This window comes from Enoplosus armatus, chromosome 17, assembly GCF_043641665.1.
Source record: "Enoplosus armatus isolate fEnoArm2 chromosome 17, fEnoArm2.hap1, whole genome shotgun sequence".
Classification (NCBI taxonomy): Eukaryota; Metazoa; Chordata; class Actinopteri; order Centrarchiformes; family Enoplosidae; genus Enoplosus; species Enoplosus armatus.
In genome coordinates this window covers 9,231,592-9,255,429 of record NC_092196.1, presented here as the reverse complement: position 1 = coordinate 9,255,429, position 23,838 = coordinate 9,231,592, and the positions used below count along the sequence as shown (strand labels likewise).

The 23,838-nt window shown below is 38.8% G+C and overlaps 2 protein-coding genes across 2 annotated transcripts; both read right to left on the bottom strand.

The window, feature by feature from the left end:
• Positions 1-1,763: 1,763 nt before the first annotated feature.
• LOC139299944 (adhesion G protein-coupled receptor E1-like) lies at positions 1,764-10,807 on the bottom strand. The gene is made up of 23 exons (XM_070922896.1): positions 10,777-10,807; positions 10,217-10,255; positions 9,738-10,106; positions 8,582-8,713; positions 7,986-8,132; positions 7,721-7,846; positions 7,040-7,183; positions 6,811-6,957; positions 6,548-6,694; positions 6,416-6,453; positions 6,023-6,103; positions 5,782-5,811; positions 5,530-5,698; positions 5,325-5,438; positions 5,052-5,227; positions 4,738-4,947; positions 4,354-4,557; positions 3,917-4,158; positions 3,755-3,821; positions 2,811-2,902; positions 2,491-2,650; positions 2,165-2,221; positions 1,764-1,841 (listed from the first exon to the last, which is right to left on the bottom strand). The coding sequence occupies exons 1-23, from the start codon at positions 10,805-10,807 to the stop codon at positions 1,764-1,766; spliced, it is 3,000 nt and encodes a 999-aa protein (XP_070778997.1).
• Positions 10,808-14,083: 3,276 nt separating this feature from the next.
• LOC139299943 (adhesion G protein-coupled receptor E1-like) lies at positions 14,084-23,550 on the bottom strand. The gene is made up of 23 exons (XM_070922895.1): positions 23,520-23,550; positions 23,029-23,067; positions 22,548-22,916; positions 21,525-21,656; positions 20,326-20,472; positions 20,091-20,216; positions 19,350-19,493; positions 18,400-18,546; positions 18,137-18,283; positions 18,005-18,042; positions 17,612-17,692; positions 17,401-17,430; positions 17,149-17,317; positions 16,944-17,057; positions 16,677-16,852; positions 16,363-16,572; positions 15,979-16,182; positions 15,542-15,783; positions 15,380-15,446; positions 15,017-15,108; positions 14,652-14,811; positions 14,415-14,480; positions 14,084-14,140 (listed from the first exon to the last, which is right to left on the bottom strand). Exons 1-23 carry the CDS (start codon positions 23,548-23,550, stop codon positions 14,084-14,086), a joined length of 2,988 nt encoding a protein of 995 aa, XP_070778996.1.
• Positions 23,551-23,838: the final 288 nt, after the last annotated feature.

Sequence of the window (23,838 nt, the reverse complement as noted above, 5' to 3'; positions counted from 1 at the left end):
CATCAACCCCATTATTTAATGCTTACTGGAAAAAAAACTAAAAATGACTTTATAAGCAATATTACCTTCACAGACTCCTAAGTACCATTTAATTTGGATCATACAGGTACATATCAAAAGGAAACACTGGGTTCACACTACACAATATTATTTAAATTGATGTCTTAAAAATTACTATCATTGTATGTGGTTAAATGCTGCACCCTTGAGGAAGACATACGCATTGTACTATTGCAGAAAATGAAAGTTGATGCCAGTAATATCTGTGTACAGTATTTCTGAAATGTAAACACACTTAAAGGCAAATGTATAGACGAACTAAATGTGTACCTTATCCTGTAATATTACTCTCATATTAAATTATGATGCAAATTACTTCATGTTGTCCCTCATTTCTTTAATTAAATTGCTATTTGCTACTCTATATCATCTGCTGACAGACAATGTCACCATAGCTATTCCATTAAAGAATTTGCTGGTCTAAGCCTCTAGTGCGAACAGTATCATGAGCAGTGATATTCATTTATTTTTATAATTTATGAAAGCAGGCAAAGAGCAGCACATACAGAACAACACGGAGGTCAACAGGAGAAAGTCTTGCCAATTGGTAAATACTGCAACAGTGATATTGAACAATGTACTTCTAAAGTAAAGTGATTAATGACTCCAAGGATGAGATGGAAAAGTGGCTCTCTGCCAAAAGTGGAGTGCACATCAGTGTTGCCTTCCAAAGATGATAAGCAGCAGTAAGCAGACTTTTTTATTTTCTTCTGTGATGCATACATTACATGCATATTTGGTAGAGACCACCTTGATATACAAAGAAGTAAACTAGATTAAACTAGCTTGATCCTTGCACTCCTGGGTGTTTTTTTATGTTACCAATCTAATACATTTAAGTCCAATATGCTTCTGTGACCACTGAATCAATGTGTGAGGTATATACAATTTAAATGCATACAATGTAAATGAGAGTGAATATGCCTGGCTTTGTCCGTCCCTTGTATTTGTCTTGTAAAATTTGACACACCTTGAAGTGTCCCAGCTCTCATGTAAATACAATACAAATGACAAGACGAAGAAACAACTGAGACATGAATGTTTTTACTTTGTAGAGAGTTTGTTTTTTTAGACAGTGACTGACTGAGGGTGTGGACAGTAACGTGTTTGTGAAAGCTCCCGCACCCAAGCAAATGAATTAGGTGGACAGATGGTGACAAATTCAATCTTCCCAATGTTTCATAACATTTAATATTATGGGCCTCATTTTATAAAATATTCAGGAGTAAAAATGAAGCCCTAATGTGTGCTACATTAATCTATTCAGGTAATTTAACAGTTTAATGTTTGTTTAATGTAATAAGTTACAAGGACAAAGTGTAGAAATGACCAAAACAAATGAATATCAAACTTGCTACATTAGCAACATCTTAAGTCTATCTAGCATAATGATCATATTAATTGATGGAGTTATAACAACATTAATAATTGTATTGTACAATGATTCACACTTAAATAAACCTGACTACAGTAACTGGAGGAACAAATATAGAGCTCACTTAATTTACAACATTTCTCTTTCAGTACTGAAAATAGCCAGCTAAGATTTTAAGAGACGAACAATGATGCATTCAAGATGTAGATATTCATGTTGAGATACATGTCACCTTTTGCACTCATTAGAATTTATAAAAATATGAATAATAACTTGATACAGGTGATTTTGTCTCTGTTCGCCCTTTTTTCTGTTCACTTCTTCAGGATTAGCCATCATAATTTTTCCCCTCATCTGTCTGTTCCTTGGGCTTGTCCAAATCCTCAGAAACTGAAGGTGCATCTTTCTGTTGAAATGAATGATTATATTCATTGTTAGTGTTGTTGAAACTGTTTTTACTATAAACCAAATGCTTAGAATCTGCAATCTTTACACCTGTCTGTTGCCAGGGGGATTGCTCATCCTTGTCACACACAAAACAGTGAATATGGTAAAATCAGTTGGGACTATGCCTCATTTAATAGGATTTATAAGGGATGTATAACAAGGGATATAAAGTGGCACATGTAAGTTTGTTCAAACTTTACTATTTAAATTAAATTTACATAAAAAAAGAGAGAACATTACTACAACTGCTCTGGATAATGTGTTGTATTTCCAGGGACTTACCACAGATCTGTCTTTTCCACAAGAGCATGTAAGCCATCTGATGTACTCCTCTCGTACCTGGAGCATACAAATCAATAAATCATTGCTAAAAATACACAAAGAATACATATAATCTACCAACCAAACCATTACAAAAAAGGAATGCTACATCATCTACATAACATAAAATATCCACAGAATCAAAAACTATTGGCTAAACAAGCAACTTCACTAATAACTAACTATCTATTCATATTCTCTTTAAAGTATTAGTGTTAGTCTAGTAGCAGTAGTTGAATGAGAAGGCAAGATAAGGAAGAGAGGAGACTGATCTAGTTGAAGGCTACCTCCTTGTTGAGCACACAGTGGACGATGAAGAGGAAGGTGCCCTGCTGGGAGTTAAGAATTATAAAGAGGACCTGAAAGAAAAGGTTTGTCTGGTAGAGGCCCAGAATCCAGGTACAGCCCAGTATGACAAACTGGGCCAGGATCTTGAACACAATCAACCTGTAAACAATGAGAATGTTTTTGATTATTATTATGTATGAATTGTCACCTTCAACTTTACTGGAAACAAGCAATTATATTGAGCAAGTCAAACAATACAATCTAGACACAAATGTCAGATGTTTTGTTGATATGCAAAGACAATCTTGAATACTCATACCTGGTGTCTTTGGATTGAGAAACGTCACTTTTCATGTTGGCCAAGGTGGGTCTCAGACTCCATAGAGTAGCACAGAACAATATCCAATTAAGCTTAAAGACAAAAAGACACAGAGGCTGAGCTGAGATAGAACAGCATATTGCCAAAAAAGAAAGAACAAAATACATTAAAGACCTCCGCACAAACCTTCAATAATACTTGAGAAGAATGAATAAATAGAGGCCCCATATAGACACTGTAAAAGTAGGAAAGTCTAGTCCTCTCTAGCGTGTGCTAGTGGTAAGAGGTCCTAATTGATGTAAAACATAGAGAATATCATTTGTATGAGTTGAGGCTAACAGTGAAGACCCACTGAAAGGTAACACATTGTCCAATATTGCCTGAGAAACTTGCTTGTTAGCAAACATTGTGTAAATGTGAAAAGTGTAGCCATCAGCGAGGAAGTCCCTCGCAGGCCACCGTTGTCCTAGACGAGTTGTTGGCACCTCCTACTTCCGTATTCTCAATTTGGTTGTTATAATTTATAAGCAGTTGAGATTTACACACGCTGTGCTGCTTTCCTGCCTTGATCCCCCGGACTGTATCTGGTAGCTCCCCACATAAACAACCAGACACTGTTGCGTTATGTGTGCTTAATGTTATGCTCCAGGTCCCGCTGTGGAGCGACGTGCGTCTATACTGAGCCCACCGGCAGGAGGGAAGACCTTGTTTCTGCCTTTCATTGACTGCCAAGTATGTCCTTATTAGATCTGTGGGGTTTAGCTGGTTTCTAGAGGGTTTTGTGAAATGAAAGGGCTCATCCCGATTAAAAATCCTTTGCTAAATTGGGCATTGGTCTTAAAGTGCATGTTGGCTTGTTTTTACGGTTAGCTTAAAAATTGGTCCAGATCAGTTAAAGTTATACAAATAGATGGGATGCAATCGCTACTATGCAATATACTCACTCCAAGGATAAAAATCACAGGGCCTGTTAAAGCCCAGTTGAAATTGCGCTGTCTAGAGAGCCAGCACCTGCAACAGAATCAAACAAACAATCCTTTCAAACTAGATGCGCATCAGACATACAGGAGAATATGAATGAGTACTGAATGAATGAGAATACTCACACCTCTGCCTCAGTTGCACCATATCCATCAGAATACACCAGAGCAGAAATACCCACAATCACAAATGGGACACCGTAGCCAATCAGGTAGAGCAAAGGTCTGGGGAGGCCGTCTCTCTGGATGACCTGCACCTTGGAGAGCCTTCGGACCAACAGGTAGAGTTGTAGAGCCTCCAGCTGCATCCACACAAAACTTGCAACAACTAAGAAGTGGAGAAGCCCCGCCATGACGGTGCAGGCCAGCTGTGGAGACGCATAAGGAGTATCTTGAAAACATTAAGATGCCTCATCCTTTCATTCAAATGCCCCAAGCGTCATGCAAGTGGATACAGCCTCAGCAGAGAATTTGTTCACTTAATTTTAGTCACATTTAATGCATGTGTGAGGGCCCATGAAGTATTTCTGAAAGCAAAAACAACAATCTGCATCTTACTCTACCTCATGTTCAACATATCTGTCATTCCACAGCAGCAGCAGATGGGACAAGGAGAGGCTGAGGCAGAGGTGAAGGCGGGCGGTGTTGTTGATCTTGGGGTTCCAGCTACACAGGAGGAAGGTGAGGATGGCCAACGCAAAGAAGAAAAGTCCGACAATCACACATATTCGGCTTAGCCACTCTAGGAAAGGATCCTCTGGTGGAGGCTGAGAAGGCAGAAGACACACACACAGATTCTGATCAATCTGACCTTGGATCTGCAACTTTGTCTTCACCTTGGTACACACTAGAAGATTTTATTGTAGCCCACATTTGTCAAACGGTGGTGTGAGCATAATGAAAAATGATCAGTTAGGATTTTAAAAGTACACAGAAATCTGATATACCTCCCCAATCTGCATGATGAGGGCAAAGGTTGAAAGGTGAGAGCAGCTGCACACTGTGTAGTTCTCATCAGAGTATGCAACCCAACAGCCTTCTACTGACCAACGCATCGTCTCGCCCTCTTTTCCTTCCTCATCTTCTTGTCCCTCTTCTTCCTTCTTGCTTTTGTCTTCCCAGTACACACAAGTCACTGTTCCAGATTCAGGTACTTTCTGAGAGAGCAAGATTAGATACATTGAATACATACATTAAAAGTTTGCGTCTTTTTCGATGGATAAATAGCTGTACAATCGTTAGATTTTGGTTGATGCTACACCTTCTTATGTTGGATGGTAAAGTTGACAGGCTCAGTGAGGTTGGTGTTGTTTATTGTTGGTAAGATCGCAGTAAAAACATCCGAGTACATCTCGGTCTTGTTCTCTGTTTTAAAGTATTGATGACTAAGAAGACTCTCCATCCCATCCAGTGTCATAAAGGCAGCTGCTGCAGAACCTGGGAGTGTCCACATGATACAAGAAATAAACTCAAATCTGTAAATGTTATTTGTGTTGATGATGATGATCTTTATGATCAACTCTCTCTCACCCACCATTGTTAGCGCTGGCTAGAGCCTGCAAGTTGATTTCCATGGTCTGTCCTTTGGCAGAAAGGGGGGCACTGCTGTCATCATGACTCCCTGGACCAATGGTATGTAGGCTCAAATCTTGCACATGGATGAAAATTACAGCAGGTATAGTTAATATTCACTGAGAAGTCAAATATTGTCCATCTATACTAAGTGTAACCCCTCTTACCCACTGTTGAAGTCTGCACTGCTTTGTTTGTTTGGTTCTGAATTGACGTTGACGGTATCAACGCAGCAACTAGGAGGTCTGAGACGCCCAGGATCACACTGCCGGTCTCCCCATCTCCTTCACTACTCACCCTGATTGACCTGGCCCGTGGTCCAACACCTGACACTTCCTGTAAGAATTGAAGTTGTTGTAATGAATACATATAAAGGCAAACAAAAACATAAAGTTCTAATTTTGTCGGATGTCACGTACCATAGATGCAGAAAAGCAGTTTGCCACTGTCTGCAAAGACAGACGGACGGAGAGAAAAGTGTTAGATGGAACATAATTGCAACAGTCAGTAACTATGTGATCTGTCTCTCCACGTAAAACACACGTTCAATTAAATTTAAAAGACAAGTTTAAATTAAACACAGTACCACTAAAGAATACTCTCAGTGATAGAGTATTATTGTAGAGTAATCTATTACTGACAGCAAGGTTTTCTACATACCGCTTCTGGTAAGACAACACCTGTGTTGTTCCTCAGTTGTTGATCCATATTGCCAAGGAAAGCTCTTTCTTTTGTCTGACCCTGCAATAAAAGTGCATTAACTATGTGTCTAATATACTACACTTTAAGCTGATGATTTGACATCTATGTTTTCAGAGAAAGGTATGAGCTAACTTTGTATTGCAATGTTTTCATTTCACAATAGTGAGACATCAGTTTGAGTTTATCATGGAACAGGATTGGTAAATTCAACATAATAACAAGTTAGCATCTAGATTTCCTAAAACCCTGCTGTTATTTGAGTGGAGCTGGGATATTAGTTTGAACATCATTATGCATAATATGGTTAACACAATTCTCCACCTTTAAATGAAAAATGCCATCTGGGCTTACCTCAGGGGGTACTATTGCATCTAGAATATCTTGAAGACCTGTCAGTAATTCAGAAAAGATTATATAATAATTTACATGAACATCTTTACATTTTCTGAAATCTTAGTTATCTTTAAACTTGACTTTGCTCACTTTTACAAAACGAGACCCCGATCCTCCACAAGACCCCAGTTGAAGGGTAGAATCCATCGGGACAAGAACAATAGAAGGTCCCTGGTGAATTAGTACACACAGCATCTTTACCACATATATCCGGTGTCTCACTGCACTCATCTATATCTGTAGAGGAGAGAGCACACACAGGGTTATCTGTTCGTATGGGTCCTTTGATCAATATGTACACAAACAGCAGAAGCACAGTGTATGTCACACAGATACTGGACAAGCGCACACACCTGTGCATGGGTTGGCAACGCTGGCTATCACGTCTGGCTTGTTCAGCTGATAACCAGGGAAGCAGGTGCAAATGTAAGATCCAATTGAATTTGTACAGTTGGAATTAGGTCCACAGACAGTAGCATCTTCAACACACTCATCAACATCTATAAAAATACATACATTAAAAAATGCATTATCCACGCACAGACGTTTGAACTCTGAGGTTTGCTACTGTGGTGCAAATACCAATACAGATGTTGGTCTCGCTGGGTTCTTCGGCTGGCTCAGTTGGTGTGTAACCCAGTTGACATGCACAGGCATGAGCTCCAGGCGTGTTGGTGCAAACAGAATCAGGACCACAAACAGTTGAGTTGAAACACTCATCGATATCTGAGAAAGGGACAATTACTGTTAGTGACAATGTTCTCATTAAATTAAAAATTGGCCCTGTAGTGTATCATCCCAGGTTTTGACTAGGCTAAAAGGATACAGTGAAATTACATTTCGCTGTTAGATTATATACTGTCAAATTCCCACTTTGACATCAATTGAGCTAGCCTCTGTGTTAAAATAACTCAATGTGTTTTTCTGGGCAGCTGAAACATGTTGCTGACGTGTTTTTTTTTTCATATTATTAGCCAAATGTGCATCTCCTACTGTAATGGGTTACAATATTCAAACACCTTACATTTAATATAAAATCATTATTTTATTAACATCTGACACATTTATTTGCCCATGGTGTGTTTCATGTTGATGCACCAACAGTTTTTAATGGAACTGAATGTTATTTATGGTTTGTAGCCTTCATTTGATTGTCAATACCTGTAGAACTCAACAACTATTTTTGTACAATTGTCCACATTGTGGAATTTCCCTTGCTGAAAACATTTCGCACAGTTCAGTAAAGAATAGTATAGTACAGACCTTGGCAAACAGGGGTCGCGTCAGGTACAATGTGGTAGCCTTCATGGCATTCACACACATAACTTCCTTTGTTGTTGACACAGGTCCCATGATCACCACAGACATTGTCAAGACATTCATTAATATCTATGGAGAAAATTGACAACAAACTCTATATTCATTAATATAGTTAATTTAATTTAATATTAATCTCTGAACAAATTTTGTAACCTGCATAAATGTGATGTAAGAGTGAGAGACAGAGATAGATCTTTTTAAATGGTACCTTTGCATGGGTTGGACTTTCCAGGTGGTAATGCTGGATCTGTTGCATTGAATCCATCCAGACAGGTACAGAAGTATGCTCCAATGGTGTTATTGCAATCGGAGTTAGTACCACAAATACCTGCAGTCCTCTGGCACTCATCAATATCTGACAAGATATATTACGGACAGGATTTTAAAAAGGACGGTACACTATAACTGCGAAGAGCACATGAGGCCTCTTGATGTACTTCTTTCTCAGGAGTTACTGTCTTGCATTTTCTCAACAAAATCCCCATTGTAAGGGGGGGGGGCTGTGAATCGGAAAAACGACCACTCTCTTCACAAATTGTTCCTGACTACCTCTGAAGTAGTAGCCACTCATTCAATATCTGGCCATTACTTTATGGAAGTTTTGATTGGACAAATACAACACATAATTTCAGCAAGTTATGAAATTATGGGTGGTTATGCAATCTTTTTCTTAAATCATGAAAAATAATAGTCAATATTTGCTTCCTCTATAAAATGAAAGTCTAAAGCAGTGCAGCAATTTCTACTATAGTTACTTGGTATCAACGCATTCTCTACCATATAGATGAAATACAATGTACTTACCAACACAACCATATGAATCTGGAGTGGGTTTGTGTTCTGGGGGAATTTCATACCCAGGAACACAAACACAGCCCCCTTTAGGAGTACACTGAGCGAGTGGTCCACAGGAGTCTGGGTTACACGTATGATGATCTAAACAGAGATAAAGTGATTATGATATAATCATATAATAAACGATAATTAAAAAAAATAAATATGAGTTGTACAATCCTTAACCTACTGTTTAACAACTGAGATTATCGTGAGCATAGACAACTAAAGTAACTTTGGTACCGTAATATATTTGGGCCAAGATATGGGACATTTAAATTGCCAGTTCTAAGTAAAGCAATGATAATGTTGCATCTCGAGTCGTGTCGTGTAAAAAACAATGGGTTCCATCCTTGGAATGGTGATGACTAAAGAAGGTATCAAGGGCTAGTTCTTCTCTCAATGTGGAGTAAGTCTGCTGAATAAAGAAATCAATGACTGTGGCAAATGCACCCAGGTTGTCCTATGGCAGAAATAAACGGGAAGCAGCCACCTAAATGGGTCGGTTGAAATTCCTTGAAACTGAATTGCGAGGTACTTTTGTTGCTCTGTCACTGTCATTTTGGATATGAGATGCAAAAACTATTTTGGAAGGGTTGCCTCCATAATAGGGTTTGAGATATGATTCTAACAACTCACCGACACTATTCTTAGGAAGTTTGAGTTTGCTTTTAAAGGCCAGCATTGTGGAAAAGTCAAGAGGAGTCATGTCAAGTTCCTTAACTACATGAAATACATTTTTGTTGACTTTTTGTCTTATTCTTTGTGACATAATGACTTTCAGTTTGTAAAGTAAACACATTTGGAGGTTAACGCATTCAAATTTTGAATTTAATTCTCTGTATCATAATTAGCATAACTATTGTTGTACCTTCATATTATCAGTTGAAGTTTAGGTTGTCAGATTTTTCTATTTCATCACATCCTTACTTTTCATTCAGTCGTACTCTATGTATTCTATACAACCCCTTTATTTAGGAAAAATGCCACCTGCCTGTAATGTAACTAAGTACAGATAACATTTGCAAATAAAAACATTGTGCTTTAAAGCTCAAAAATCATTAAAGCTTTATATGTTGACAGAGAAATTGAAAAAATCTGATTTCAGATATCAGTCACTACTCACATGTCACGTATCCCATTCCTGTTCCTGGGTGAGATGATGGTTTATACACGTAGAATCCTCCAGGACAGAGGGCCACACTCACTCTAATAATTGCACCATAACACGAACCATAATAACTATATGCCAACACTGTTTTTGGGGTCACAGACTCAGTAGTTGGATGTGCAGTATACATATGAATCATAAAGCTTGTGCCACCAATATTTTGTTTTATACAAGCTGTAACAACTTCGTCTCCACCAATGCCTGTGAAGCGCCACCATTTCATAACAAGACTCTTATCATCTTCGGGAAAGCCAGGGAAAGTAGTAGATGTAAAGTCTCGGTTGCGCCATGTTTCAGTTATGTTGGTGTATCCATCACATGAACCTACAAGGAACAAGGAAACATTGGCAATGATGATGATTTAATGATTTAATGGCTATTTCACCCATTTTGTGCTGTAATTATGTAAGTATGTAAATTAATATAATCCATACCAGGAGGAAAATCACATGTGACAGGGATGACAAGTAAGCCTAACAAAAAGAGAAACAATTGAAAGTTAAGGAGAAGTTGAAAAGAATTTTGCTAACTTTGTATAAAGTATGAAATTTACATTTGAAACGTCAAACAACAAGAAATGATGATCATCTCAAAATATCAATAAAAATTCATTTTTAAACCTTCATTTTTAAAGTATAAAGATGTAGCTTTAGGAGAAATTTGACACTTTCCAAGTTATAAACACCACATTTAAATGTTCACATTTAAAAGTACCAGTGATGTCTTTATAAAATTGAAATGAAAAGACATTAATCATGATAATAACCATTATTTGATTAGAATGATTTGCTTTTTGTCTTTATATCTCAAAACATTGATCTAAAATAAATCATGCTCCATCTAAACAACCTTATCTTCAAATTGAAAATTAGCAGCACTGACATAGCAACACTCACTTTTTGAATTAATTCAAAGAGACTAGTCAAATATGCTACCCTCAATTAATAAGTGTGGAGATTCTCACACACGTATACAAAAACAGGAATTCACTTACCCAGAAGAATTGAAGAGGCACAGTAGTTCATCCTGACACGTCAAATCTGTAGATAGACAGACTGTCTGAAGTCTACATATAATTTGCAACACCCAAACACCCAGTAATTGTCTATATAAGCCTCCATCAAATGCAAAATCAATGCAAATTCACAGACTCCTGGTGTTCAAGGCATTTTCAATTATAGAGCAAGGTTGAATAAACCAATATTTTAATGCTGCCCTTATGCTGTGCTGTGTTGTGCTGTTGCGTTGAGTGTGTCACATCTGTACTGCGCACATAGATACTGGTAGGTGTCAATAAGCTCTGTCAAAGTTGCACTTTTTTACCAGTGACTATAGAGGTCAGTACTTGTGTCATTCAGTGTGTCTAAGTTGTTCTTTCATACAAAAGAGTTTAGGCTTTGACCATCTGGCCTCCATTTATGGCCAGTCACCTGAGATGCATTCAATATATGAGCTTTTGCACAAGTTTACAATGTTTTTCTTTTTCATTTGAAAGATATTTCCTCCCCACTTTGTTAAGGTTTAAAGCAGCCTTTGAGATCTGTTAGCCCCCATTATCTGGACATCAGGGATGAAAATTGTTATATCTATTGTTATAGTAACAATAAAAAAGATAAGTAATGAAGGTCACAGCCATCATCACCAAATATGGCAGCTTTTTCACTTAAACTTAAACACATATCAGAATTTCGGCTTTCAGTGTTCTCTGAGAATTAATTGAGGACACAAATTCGCTTTTGTTGCACCTGAATCTTTGTGACAGGGCAATGAATATTACAGTTTTCACAACAACAAAAAAAAGAAGAAAGGCGACAGCTGCCAAATCAGATACATCATGTCTGAAAGGAACAATGTTTTGACTCTCAGTTAAAATCATTAATATCCACATGGCCCTTGTTGTAAGTGTGGAATTGAATCTAGGTTGTCAGAACTACATTATTTTACACTAGTTTGTTTCAGTCATATTGTGATCAGCAACACTTGATCTGCAATGTAACTAAGTACCGATAACATTTACAAATGAGGACATTGTGCTTATTTCATAACATTTCACTAAAGCTTTATATGTTGACAGAGAAATTGGAAAAAATAGGATTTCAACAATCAGTCACTACTCACATGTCACGTATCCCATGTAACTTAGTTGGCTTAATGGTTTATACACATAGAATCCTCCAGGAAAGAGGGCCAAACTCACTTTAAAACTTATGCCTTGACACCCGCCATAATAACTATATGTAGTCCCTGTTGTTGGGGTCACAGACTCAGTAGTTGGATATGCAAATTCAATAAAAACAGTGCCCCATGTGCCACCATGATTGATTGATACACAGCCTGTAACAACTCTGTCTCCACCCTGTGAAGCACCACCAATTGTTAAGAAGCTTTGCATCATCTTTAGGAAAGCATGGGAAGGAAGTAGATGTAAAGTTTCGGTAGCGCCTTGGTTCAGTTATGTTGGTGTATCCGTCACATGAACCTATATGAAGGCAAACAGCAATAAGGATGAATTTATGGTTGTTTCAGTCATAGATAGAAGCTTTTCGTTTTGTTTCAAGTGAACATCCTTCACACCAGCAGGAAAATCATGAGTTACAGGTATGACTAGTAAACCTAAAACAAACAGAAACAATGGAAAGTTATGGAAAAAACTGAAAATGATTGCATTTCTAATATGGCCTTTAATCTTTTTGACATATTTTTTGACAAGCCATTAGAAAGGTTACATTCTTCATCTCAAAATATTAACTAAATACCGACTTCATTTTCAAAATATTTTGATGTAGATTTAAAATACATTAACATATAATAGTTATAAATACTTCATTTTTAAGTTGCCATGAAGTACCAACAATGTCTTTCTCAAATAAATATTAAAGCGTGACTCATAATCTAATAATATTTACTGATTCAAATGATTTGCCAACAGAACATGTCTCTTTAGAGACAAAACAAAACTTTGATTAAAAACACCTCTGAATGATTATTTCAAATTGAAAATGAATAGCACTTTTTGAAATAGATTATGAAATAATTTCATGGGGACTAGTCTGATGAACTACCTTCAGTTGATAAGTTTGGAATCCCTCACATATGATTTATATGAAAACATGAATTAACCCACCCAGGAGAAGTGACAGTAGGTCATCTTCACATCAAACAAAACAAGGCTGAGCAGTCCTGACTATCCAATGTCTATATTGTACATTGTAAAATATTGGGCAACCTGCACATGTAAACACATGCACGCGTGGCCAAGCAGTGTGGAGAAAATATGCACAGTGCAGGAGAAAGAGCGAACAATAGACAAAGATAAAGTGGAGCTGAGAGGGAGCGCACTGAATTCAGAAAATCAATACGTCATAAGATCACAACTACCCTTCCTGAGTTGATTCTGTCAATCTTGTTTCTAAAACTAATAAATGGTATCAACACTTAATCATGTTCTGTAGGAAAGCAGGTAAGTGATCCATTTGCTCAGAGCTACCAGAGGCCTGTACTATGAACCAGGATTTGGGGTTAGCGAGGTAACTTCATGTTTTCAGGCTTATGACGGTGGTTCACTTCGTGCTGGGGTAAATCACCATGGTAATTTATGCTGCACACCTAACCGGCTCCTGTTATGTTCGACATAATAGATCAACTCGTATAAAAGCACCACCTACTGGCCAATCAATTCTCTTGGAAAATGGCATCACCATTCGTAGAAAGTGCCATATTTGGGGATGATGTCACTCCTCATAGGCACATATAATTTTAATACAAGACAATGGTTATCTATTGTTATCTATAATTTACAGCAGGTGTTATGCTTAAGTTTGTCAGTAGAGGAGATGCTGAATCATAAGCCTGTACAAGCACAGACTCAGGTGATCCACATCCAGCCTCAGCCAGTACTCACAGTAATATTCACTTATCTTAGTATTCTGTAGAAAAAATATTGTTTGTTTACACCTCATTCTGGTCTGTATAGTTCTACTTATTCTTAGACTGACAGATGCAAAAGGAGCAAACTGTTTTGGGGGGGGGGGGGGGGGGGTTGTCAGGGAGCACTGGGGTGTCAGGTATGACTGTGTGGCAATGGCAAATGGCTCACAGGCCTGCTTAGGGCACCAGGGAGGTCAGGGCTGGTTCTGTCTCCAAGTTAACATTGTACATACCAGAAAATGACACAATGAATAATAGTAGATACAACTGAAGTAGACGCACATATGTACATTTGATGACTTGTCATTTCCAACCACAAGGCTGGATAAGGCTTCCATTTCTCCTCTCTGTCGTCCGTCTCTCTTTTGTCATATTCATTTTGTCTGTTCTTCAGCCTTGTCCAAGTCCTCAGAGACTGATGGCGCATCTTTCTGTTGAAATACATTGTTCATATTCTTTTTATAAGCCATTAAAATAGGGGGTGAAATTCATGCAACATTACACAAACCATAAATCCAGCAAGACATTTGAAAGAAAACTTTTAGATCAGAATCGAGGATCACCGAGGATGTGTGTTGTGTCTGTTGAGCATACTATTTTGTGTCTTTGTAATCTTGACAAAGACACCTCAAAAAGAAAAAGAGGTGTGCTAAAATAATTATCAACACTTCACAATTATTAATGCAGTGTTGGTTTAAAACTTACCTCAGATCCTCTTTCTCTGTGCTTATTGAAAGAACAGGTCAGCCATTTCATGTATTCCTCTCTAACCTAGAAAATACAATGAAATACAACTTACTTAGAGTTATGTGTTAATGCAACCAAAAAGACAGACAGCTTATTGACAGTTTATTGCTGTCATTGTTAGAAGCACTGCTCTATGAATCGAAAACATATCAGAGAGAAGATTAACGAGAGTCGAGTCATCTGCATAAAGTCTACCTCCTTGTTGAGCACACAGTGGACGATGAAGAGGAAGGTGCCCTGCTGGGAGTTAAGAATTATAAAGAGGACCTGAAAGAAAAGGTTTGTCTGGTAGAGGCCCAGAATCCAGGTACAGCCCAGTATAACAAACTGGGCCAGGATCTTGAACACAATCAACCTGTAAACAATGAGAATGTTTTTGAGAGTTTTTATCTTAACAAAGTATAACTCTTTAAACAGAGATGGCTACTGAGTACAACATGTTTAACACTTTAATTATGTTGAAACTTCCTCTATATTCCTCTACATATATTGTTATGTATGTACATTATCACCTTCAACTTTACTGGAAACAAGAAATTAATCTTCTTCAACACTCATACCTGGTGTCTTTGGATTGAGAAACATCACTTTTCATGTTGGCCAAGGTGGGTCTCAGACTCCATAGAGTAGCACAGAACAATATCCAATTGAGCTTAAAGACAAAAAGACACAGAGGCTGAGCTGAGATAGAACAGCATATTGCCAAAAAAGAAAGAACAAAATACATTAATGGGCCATAAATCCAGCAGGACATTGAGAGAGCTTCATGAGAGAAATCACCCTTATCATGCCCAACAACAATATTTTGTAAAAGGTTAGTCAAAATGCATGTTGGCTTGTTTTGTGGTTAGCTAATAATTGCCCAGACCAGTTAAAGTTATACAAATAGATGGGATGCAATCGCTACTATGCAATATACTCACTCCAAGGATAAAAATCACAGGGCCTGTTAAAGCCCAGTTGAAATTGCGCTGTCTAGAGAGCCAGCACCTGCAACAGAATCAAACAAACAATCCTTTCAAACTAGATGCGCATCAGACATACAGGAGAATATGAATGAGTACTGAATGAATGAGAATACTCACACCTCTGCCTCAGTTGCACCATATCCATCAGAATACACCAGAGCAGAAATACCCACAATCACAAATGGGACACCGTAGCCAATCAGGTAGAGCAAAGGTCTGGGGAGGCCGTCTCTCTGGATGACCTGCACCTTGGAGAGCCTTCGGACCAACAGGTAGAGTTGTAGAGCCTCCAGCTGCATCCACACAAAACTTGCAACAACTAAGAAGTGGAGAAGCCCCGCCATGACGGTGCAGGCCAGCTGTGGAGACGCATAAGGAGTATCTTGAAAACATTAAGATGCCTCATCCTTTCATTCAAATGCCCCAAGCGTCATGCAAGTGGATACAGCCTCAGCAGAGAATTTGTTCACTTAATTTTAGTCACATTTAATGCATGTGTGAGGGCCCATGAAGTATTTCTGAAAGCAAAAACAACAATCTGCATCTTACTCTACCTCATGTTCAACATATCTGTCATTCCACAGCAGCAGCAGATGGGACAAGGAGAGGCTGAGGCAGAGGTGAAGGCGGGCGGTGTTGTTGATCTTGGGGTTCCAGCTACACAGGAGGAAGGTGAGGATGGCCAACGCAAAGAAGAAAAGTCCGACAATCACACATATTCGGCTTAGCCACTCTAGGAAAGGATCCTCTGGTGGAGGCTGAGAAGGCAGAAGACACACACACAGATTCTGATCAATCTGACCTTGGATCTGCAACTTTGTCTTCACCTTGGTACACACTAGAAGATTTTATTGTAGCCCACATTTGTCAAACGGTGGTGTGAGCATAATGAAAAATGATCAGTTAGGATTTTAAAAGTACACAGAAATCTGATATACCTCCCCAATCTGCATGATGAGGGCAAAGGTTGAAAGGTGAGAGCAGCTGCACACTGTGTAGTTCTCATCAGAGTATGCAACCCAACAGCCTTCTACTGACCAACGCATCGTCTCGCCCTCTTTTCCTTCCTCATCTTCTTGTCCCTCTTCTTCCTTCTTGCTTTTGTCTTCCCAGTACACACAAGTCACTATTCCAGATTCAGGTACTTTCTGAGAGAGCAAGATTAGATACATTGAATACATACATTAAAAGTTTGCGTCTTTTTCGATGGATAAATAGCTGTACAATCGTTAGATTTTGGTTGATGCTACACCTTCTTATGTTGGATGGTAAAGTTGACAGGCTCAGTGAGGTTGGTGTTGTTTATTGTTGGTAAGATCGCAGTAAAAACATCCGAGTACATCTCGGTCTTGTTCTCTGTTTTAAAGTATTGATGACTAAGAAGACTCTCCATCCCATCCAGTGTCATAAAGGCAGCTGCTGCAGAACCTGGGAGTGTCCACATGATACAAGAAATAAACTCAAATCTGTAAACGTTATTTGTGTTGATGATCTTCATGATCAACTCTCTCTCACCCACCATTGTTAGCGCTGGCTAGAGCCTGCAAGTTGATTTCCATGGTCTGTCCTTTGGCAGAAAGGGGGGCACTGCTGTCATCATGACTCCCTGGACCAATGGTATGTAGGCTCAAATCTTGCACATGGATGAAAATTACAGCAGGTATAGTTAATATTCACTGAGAAGTCAAATATTGTCCATCTATACTAAGTGTAACCCCTCTTACCCACTGTTGAAGTCTGCACTGCTTTGTTTGTTTGGTTCTGAATTGACGTTGACGGTATCATCGCAGCAACTAGGAGGTCTGAGACGCCCAGGATCACACTGCCGGTCTCCCCATCTCCTTCACTACTCACCCTGATTGACTTGGCCCGTGGTCCAACACCTGACACTTCCTGTAAGAATTTAAGTTGTTGTAATGAATACATATGAAGACAAACAAAAACATAAAGTTCTAATTTTGTTGGATGTCACGTACCATAGATGCAGAAAAGCAGTTTGCCACTGTCTGCAAAGACAGACGGACGGAGAGAAAAGTGTTAGATGGAACATAATTGCAGTGTCCATCATGTCTTTAGACTAACAGTCAGTAACTATGTGATCTGTCTCTCCACTTAAAACACACGTTCAATTAAAATTGAGTATTAATATAGAGTAATCTATTAGTGAGAGCAAGGTTTTCTACATACCGCTTCTGGTAAGACAACACCTGTGTTGTTCTTAAGTTCTTGATCCATATTGCCAAGGAAAGCTCTTTCTTTTGTCTGACCCTGCAATAAAAGTGCATTAACTATGTGTCTAATATACTACACTTTAAGCTGATGGTTTGACATCTATGTTTTCAGAGAAAGGTATGAGCTAACTTTGTATTGCAATGTTTACATTTCACAATAGTGAGACATTAGTTTGAGTTTATCATGGAACAGGATTGGTAAATTCAACATAATAACAAGTTAGCATCTAGATTTCCTAAAACCCTGCTGTTATTTGAGTGGAGCTGGGATATTAGTTTGAACATCATTATGCATAATATGGTTAACACAATTCTCCACCTTTAAATGAAAAATGCCATCTGGGCTTACCTCAGGGGGTACTATTGCATCTAGAATATCTTGAAGACCTGTCAGTAATTCAGAAAAGATTATATAATAATTCACATGAACATCTTTACATTTTCTGAAATCTTAGTTATCTTTAAACTTGACTTTGCTCACTTTTACAAAACGAGACCCCGATCCTCCACAAGACCCCAGTTGAAGGGTAGAATCCATCGGGACAAGAACAATAGAAGGTCCCTGGTGAATTAGTACACACAGTATGTTTACCACATATATCCGGTGTCTCACTGCACTCATCTATATCTGTAGAGGAGAGAGCACACACAGGGTTATCTGTTCGTATGGGTCCTTTGATCAATATGTACACAAACAGCAGAAGCACAGTGTATGTCACACAGATACTGAACAAGCGCACACACCTGTGCATGGGTTGGCAACGCTGGCTATCACGTCTGGCTTGTTCAGCTGATAACCAGGGAAGCAGGTGCAAATGTAAGATCCAATTGAATTTGTACAGTTGGAATTAGGTCCACAGACAGTAGCATCTTCAACACACTCATCAACATCTATAAAAATACATACATTAAAAAATGCATTGTACACAAAAGAAGCAATACACCCTTTTCAAAGACAACACAAAAGTATATTTTTATTATTTACATATGCTGCATGTGGTACTTCCTTTCACAGCGCTCCTTTTAATCCAAGCTCTTGATGTAACTTGTTGAGATTATTGAAATCCCACCTAGCTGTGCCTGGTTGTGTTTCTAAATTCAACCTGCCTTCTCCTCAACATTATTCCCTCCTCACACAGCTAGCAGTGCACATTTGATGCGCTCCAATTTGCCTTGCCAACGTGCCATATTGGAGTGTGGGGATGACCCTTTTTAATGAAATGCAAGCTGCAGATGCAGTATTACGTTATAATTCCATTAGCTGAAGATCAAACAATGGCAGGTTGTGTGGTTGAAGTTGTGGTAACTAGTTTTGGGGAATGTTTTGTACTAGTAATAGAACATATTAACATGTAAAATTCATGCTCATTTGGTAAAAACCAGCACTGTGCAGGCTAGGTTTTGGAGTGTACCCTGTGATTCAGTTTCCTCTGACAACCTGGGATTTATTTCATTTTACACAACGGTCTTGCTGGTGTAGTAGAGACCTGAGCTTCCCACAACAGTAAGACAGTGGAATAACATATATCAAAAAAAAATTCTCCAACATAAAATGTTTGCTTTTTGCTTAAATGTTTACTTCTTGAATGTTTATTTTCTTCTTCTCTCTCATTTTGAAAAAAATACTCAAAATGGCTAACAGTAATCCATGACAGACGTTTGAACTCTGAGGTTTGCTACTGTGGTGCAAATACCAATACAGATGTTGGTCTCGCTGGGTTCTTCGGCTGGCTCAGTTGGTGTGTAACCCAGTTGACATGCACAGGCATGAGCTCCAGGCGTGTTGGTGCAAACAGAATCAGGACCACAAACAGTTGAGTTGAAACACTCATCGATATCTGAGAAAGGGACAATTACTGTTAGTGACAATGTTCTCATTAAACTAAAAATTGGCCCTGTGGTGTATCATCCCAGGTTTTGACTAGGCTAAAAGGATACAGTGAAATTACATTTCCCTGTAGATTATATACTGTCAAATAACGAATACCCAAAATCCAACCTCTTTTCCTCACTGGCTGAAACATGTTCCTGAAGTGTTTTGTCCAAATTCTACACTAAATGTGCATCTCCTACTGTAATGGATTACAATATTCAATTAAAGATAAAATCATTATTTTATTAGCATCTGACACAGTATGTTAGCCATTAGCCTGTAGTTGTTGATGACCAAGAAAGCTGACTAAATTGTGCGTGTAGTCCACTATACCTTCCCAGCTTTTCACCACCATTGTAACATGACTGGCCTCCACAGTTAGGGGCTGTTTGTTCACCCATAGTTTTAGATTTCAATATTATTTATGGTTTGTAGCCTTCAGTTGATTGTCAATGCCTGTAGAGCTCAACATGTGTTTTCTGACAAACAAATGGCTCATTGTCGATTATCCCTTGCTCACTGCATATTACATTTGTAAAGTACAATATAGTATAGTACAGACCTTGGCAAACAGGGGTTGCGTCAGCTACAATGTGGTAGCCTTCATGGCATTCACACACATAACTTCCTGGGTTGTTGACACAGGTCCCATGATCACCACAGACATTGTCAAGACATTCATTAATATCTATGGAGAAAATTGACAATAAACTCATATTAATCTCTGAACAAATTTTGTAACTTGCATAAATGTGATGTAAGAGTGAGAGACAGAGATAGATCTTTTTAAATGGTACCTTCGCATGGGTTGGACTTTCCAGGTGGTAATGCTGGATCTGTTGCATTGAATCCATCCAGACAGGTACAGAAGTATGCTCCAATGGTGTTATTACAATCAGAGTTAGGACCACAAATACCTGCAGTCCTCTGGCACTCATCAATATCTGACAAGATATATTACGGACAGGATTTTAAAAAGGATGGTACACTATAACTGCAAATTTAAAGAGCACATCAGGTCCCTTGATGTATTTCCTGCATCAGAGTTACTGTCTTGCAATGGCTGGTACCACGGATAAACTACTCCACAATGTCCCCACTGTAATCGGTGTAATTTCTACAATTGTGCGTCTCCGTCCAACCCTCCAGCCACATTTCCCTTCATTGCCATTTTCTACCTGTCCACCAGATGACCTTGGATTTTCCCCATCCATCCTGATCACTTTACTCTCATCAACCTGCTGACCTGTTTCTACTCCCTCATCTGCCCCCCGTTCCGACCTTTTCAACTTTCCCAGCCTAGCAGTATATTTACCAGTCCATTTTCTCCCACACTTTGCCAGATTGTCAAAGTTGCCATATTATTTGTACTTTTGCTTTCAAGCCACCGGTACATATAACTGAACCTGTCTACATGTACCTAAACCTGTCTGTCTGCTTACCTGTACCTGTCTGCCTACCTTCCCACCAGCACCTGCCTGTAAGTCTTGCTTTGACATTAAACTATTGAACTCTCCTACTCTGCCTGCATTGTCTGTGTTTGGGTCCAGTCCTGCATTTCCTGATTCATGACAGCATGGCCTGGCCAGGCATGGACCCAACAGATGAAACATTTTCTATGGAGGAGCTAAATGTGGTGCCTGATGCTATTCATTGCCCTCTTAATTACTGCTAAACCACCTCCAGTACTGATAAGAAGCCTTGGTTGGTGGAGTAGCTACAACCCCTCACAGTAGACCTGTCAACCTCAGGACAGCCCCCAGAGTGGTCCCGCCCACGTCCCCGCCTGTCTGCCCTACCTGTTTGCCTGCATGCCTGCATGCCTACCAGCACCTGCCTGTAAGCCTGGCTTTGACAATAAATTATTAAACTGTACCACTCTGCCTGCATTGTCTGCGTTTAAGTGCAAAAATGCATTTGCTGAGTCATGAGTCAATTATTTGGTGACTATAATTCACACGTTTTCTACCATTTAGATGAAGTCAAATGTACTTACCAACACAACCATATGAATCTGGAGTGGGTAGGTGTTCTGGGGGGATTTCATACCCAGGAACACAAACACAGCCCCCGCTAGGAGTACACTGAGCAAGTGGTCCACAGGAGTCTGGGTTACACTCGTAATGATCTAAACAGAGATAAAGTGATTCTAATATGATCATGTAATAAACAATAATTTTAAAAAACAAAATGAGTTGTACAATCCTCCAGCTATAGTAACGACTGTTTATCATGTAAAAGTGAGTATAGATGATAATGACGAATCTCATCATTGTTGGTGTTCAAAGAAAATGTTAACGACAAAATGTTACAACTATTATCTAACATAGTGGCAGACGGTCAAAACTGTGGGTCACATGACCCAGAAAGCCTTTCCCTATGCACAACCATTACAAACAGCTGTAAAACAAATACGAAAATTCACTGAGTGTCACACACAGATCGGTGATGTGTGGTGGCTAAAGAAGGTATAGAGGGCTGGTTCTTCCCTCAATGTGGAGTAAGTATGCAGAACAAGGAAATTAATTAAGAATGCTGCAAATGCACCCAGGTTGTCCTATGGTAGAAATAAGTGGCAGCAGCCACCTACATGAGTCGGCTGAAGTTCTTTGGCACTGAATTGCGAGGTACTTTTGCGGCTCTGCCAGTGTCATTTCGGATAAGACGTGCAGCAACTATTATGGAGGGGTTGCCACCGTAACAGGGGTTGAGATACGATTCTAACAACTCACTTCCACAATTCCTGGGAAGTTTGCTTTTAAAGGCTAGCATGGTGGAAAAGACAAGAGGAGTCATGTCACTATCGGGTAAAGCTCTCCCACCATCACGTGGGGTTCATCAAACTCTTTGGCAAACTCTTCTGTGGCTTCCTGGATGTCTTGCTGTGCTCAATATTTGAAGTTTACCATGTTGCTGGGGTTTTTGTTCTTGTTTTTTAACTTAACTTAACCTTTCTTTTATATGTTGACTACACTACACTGAAATTGAAAACATAGGATTACAACTAGCAGCAACTCACAGGTCAAGTAACCCATAGCGACATATGGGTGTTGTGATGGTTTGTACACGTAGAATCCCCCAGGACACAAAGCCACACTCATTGACCAACTTCTTCCACCACAGTTTCCAACATTACCATGAGCAGTCCCTGTTTTCGGGGTCACAGACTCAGTGGTTGGATATGCAAAAGATAAATAAATCATATGTTGTGTGCCACCATGATTGTTTCCTATACAGGCTGTAGCAACTCTGTCTCCACCAATGCCTGTGAAGCGCCACCAATTGTTAACAAGATTCTTATCATCTTTGGGAAAGCCAGGGAAAGAAGTAGATGTAAAGTCTTGGTTTCGCCATGATTCAGTTATGTTGGTGTATCCATCACATGAACCTGCAATGAACAAGGAAACATTGGCAATGATGATCATTTCATAGTTAAATCACCCATTGTTAGAAGCTATTTTTGTGCTGTCTATAAGTATATAAATTAATAGAATCCATACCAGGAGGAAAATCACAAGTGACGGGGATTACAAGCAAGCCTAACAAAAACAGAAACAATTGAAAGTTAAGGAGAAGTTGTCAGTGCCTTGAAAATAATTTTGCTAACTTTGTATAAAGTATTAGATTTAACAACAAGAAATGATGATCAAATATTCATTTTTTAAATATAGAGATGTAGCTTAGAATAAATTTTCACATTTAAAGGTTCACATTTAAAAGTACCAGGGGTATATTTATAAAATTGAAATGAAAAGACATTAATCATGATAATAACCATTATTTGATTGGAATGACTAGACTTTTCTTTATATCTCAAAACTTTGCTCTAAAATAAATAATTTTTGGACCACACAACCTCATCTTCAAATTAGAAATAAGAATTACTGACATAGTTTTTGAATTAATTCATAGGTGCTGGTCAAATATGATGCCCTGAATTAATAAGTTTGGAGATTCTCACACATCTATACGAAAACAGGAATTAACTTACCCAGGAGAAGTGAAGAGGCACAGTAGTTCATCATGACACGTCAAATCTGCAGATCAGTTCTGACTGTCTGAAGTATGCATTGTAAAATATGCACAACAACCAAAAATTGTTTTTAAAAGGTTTGATGTAAATGCAAAAACCAATGCAAATTCGCAGAATCCTGTTGTTGAACGCCCCTTCAATTTTAGAGCAAAGGGGAAGCTAAGAGGAGAAAAGATGCAGTCACCAAGCACCTCTAGTACAGATGTGTGCCAGGACAGCAACTTTGGTACCAAGGTTTAATAAACCAATACATTAATGCTGCCCAAAGACAATTTCA

Excerpts from the sequence above, each read along its gene's own strand:
- LOC139299944 (XM_070922896.1), bottom strand. The coding sequence starts at position 10,807 with ATGAACTACTGTGCCTCTTCAATTCTTCTGG. Across the intron at positions 2,651-2,810 it reads TCTCAATCCAAAGACACCAG|GTTGATTGTGTTCAAGATCC; the intron begins GTATGAGTATTC and ends CATTGTTTACAG. Across the intron at positions 2,222-2,490 it reads ACTGTGTGCTCAACAAGGAG|GTACGAGAGGAGTACATCAG; the intron begins GTAGCCTTCAAC and ends TGTATGCTCCAG.
- LOC139299943 (XM_070922895.1), bottom strand. The coding sequence starts at position 23,550 with ATGAACTACTGTGCCTCTTCACTTCTCCTGG. Across the intron at positions 18,547-19,349 it reads CGAGACCAACATCTGTATTG|ATGTTGATGAGTGTGTTGAA; the intron begins GTATTTGCACCA and ends GTATTTTTATAG. Across the intron at positions 14,812-15,016 it reads TCTCAATCCAAAGACACCAG|GTTGATTGTGTTCAAGATCC; the intron begins GTATGAGTGTTG and ends CATTGTTTACAG.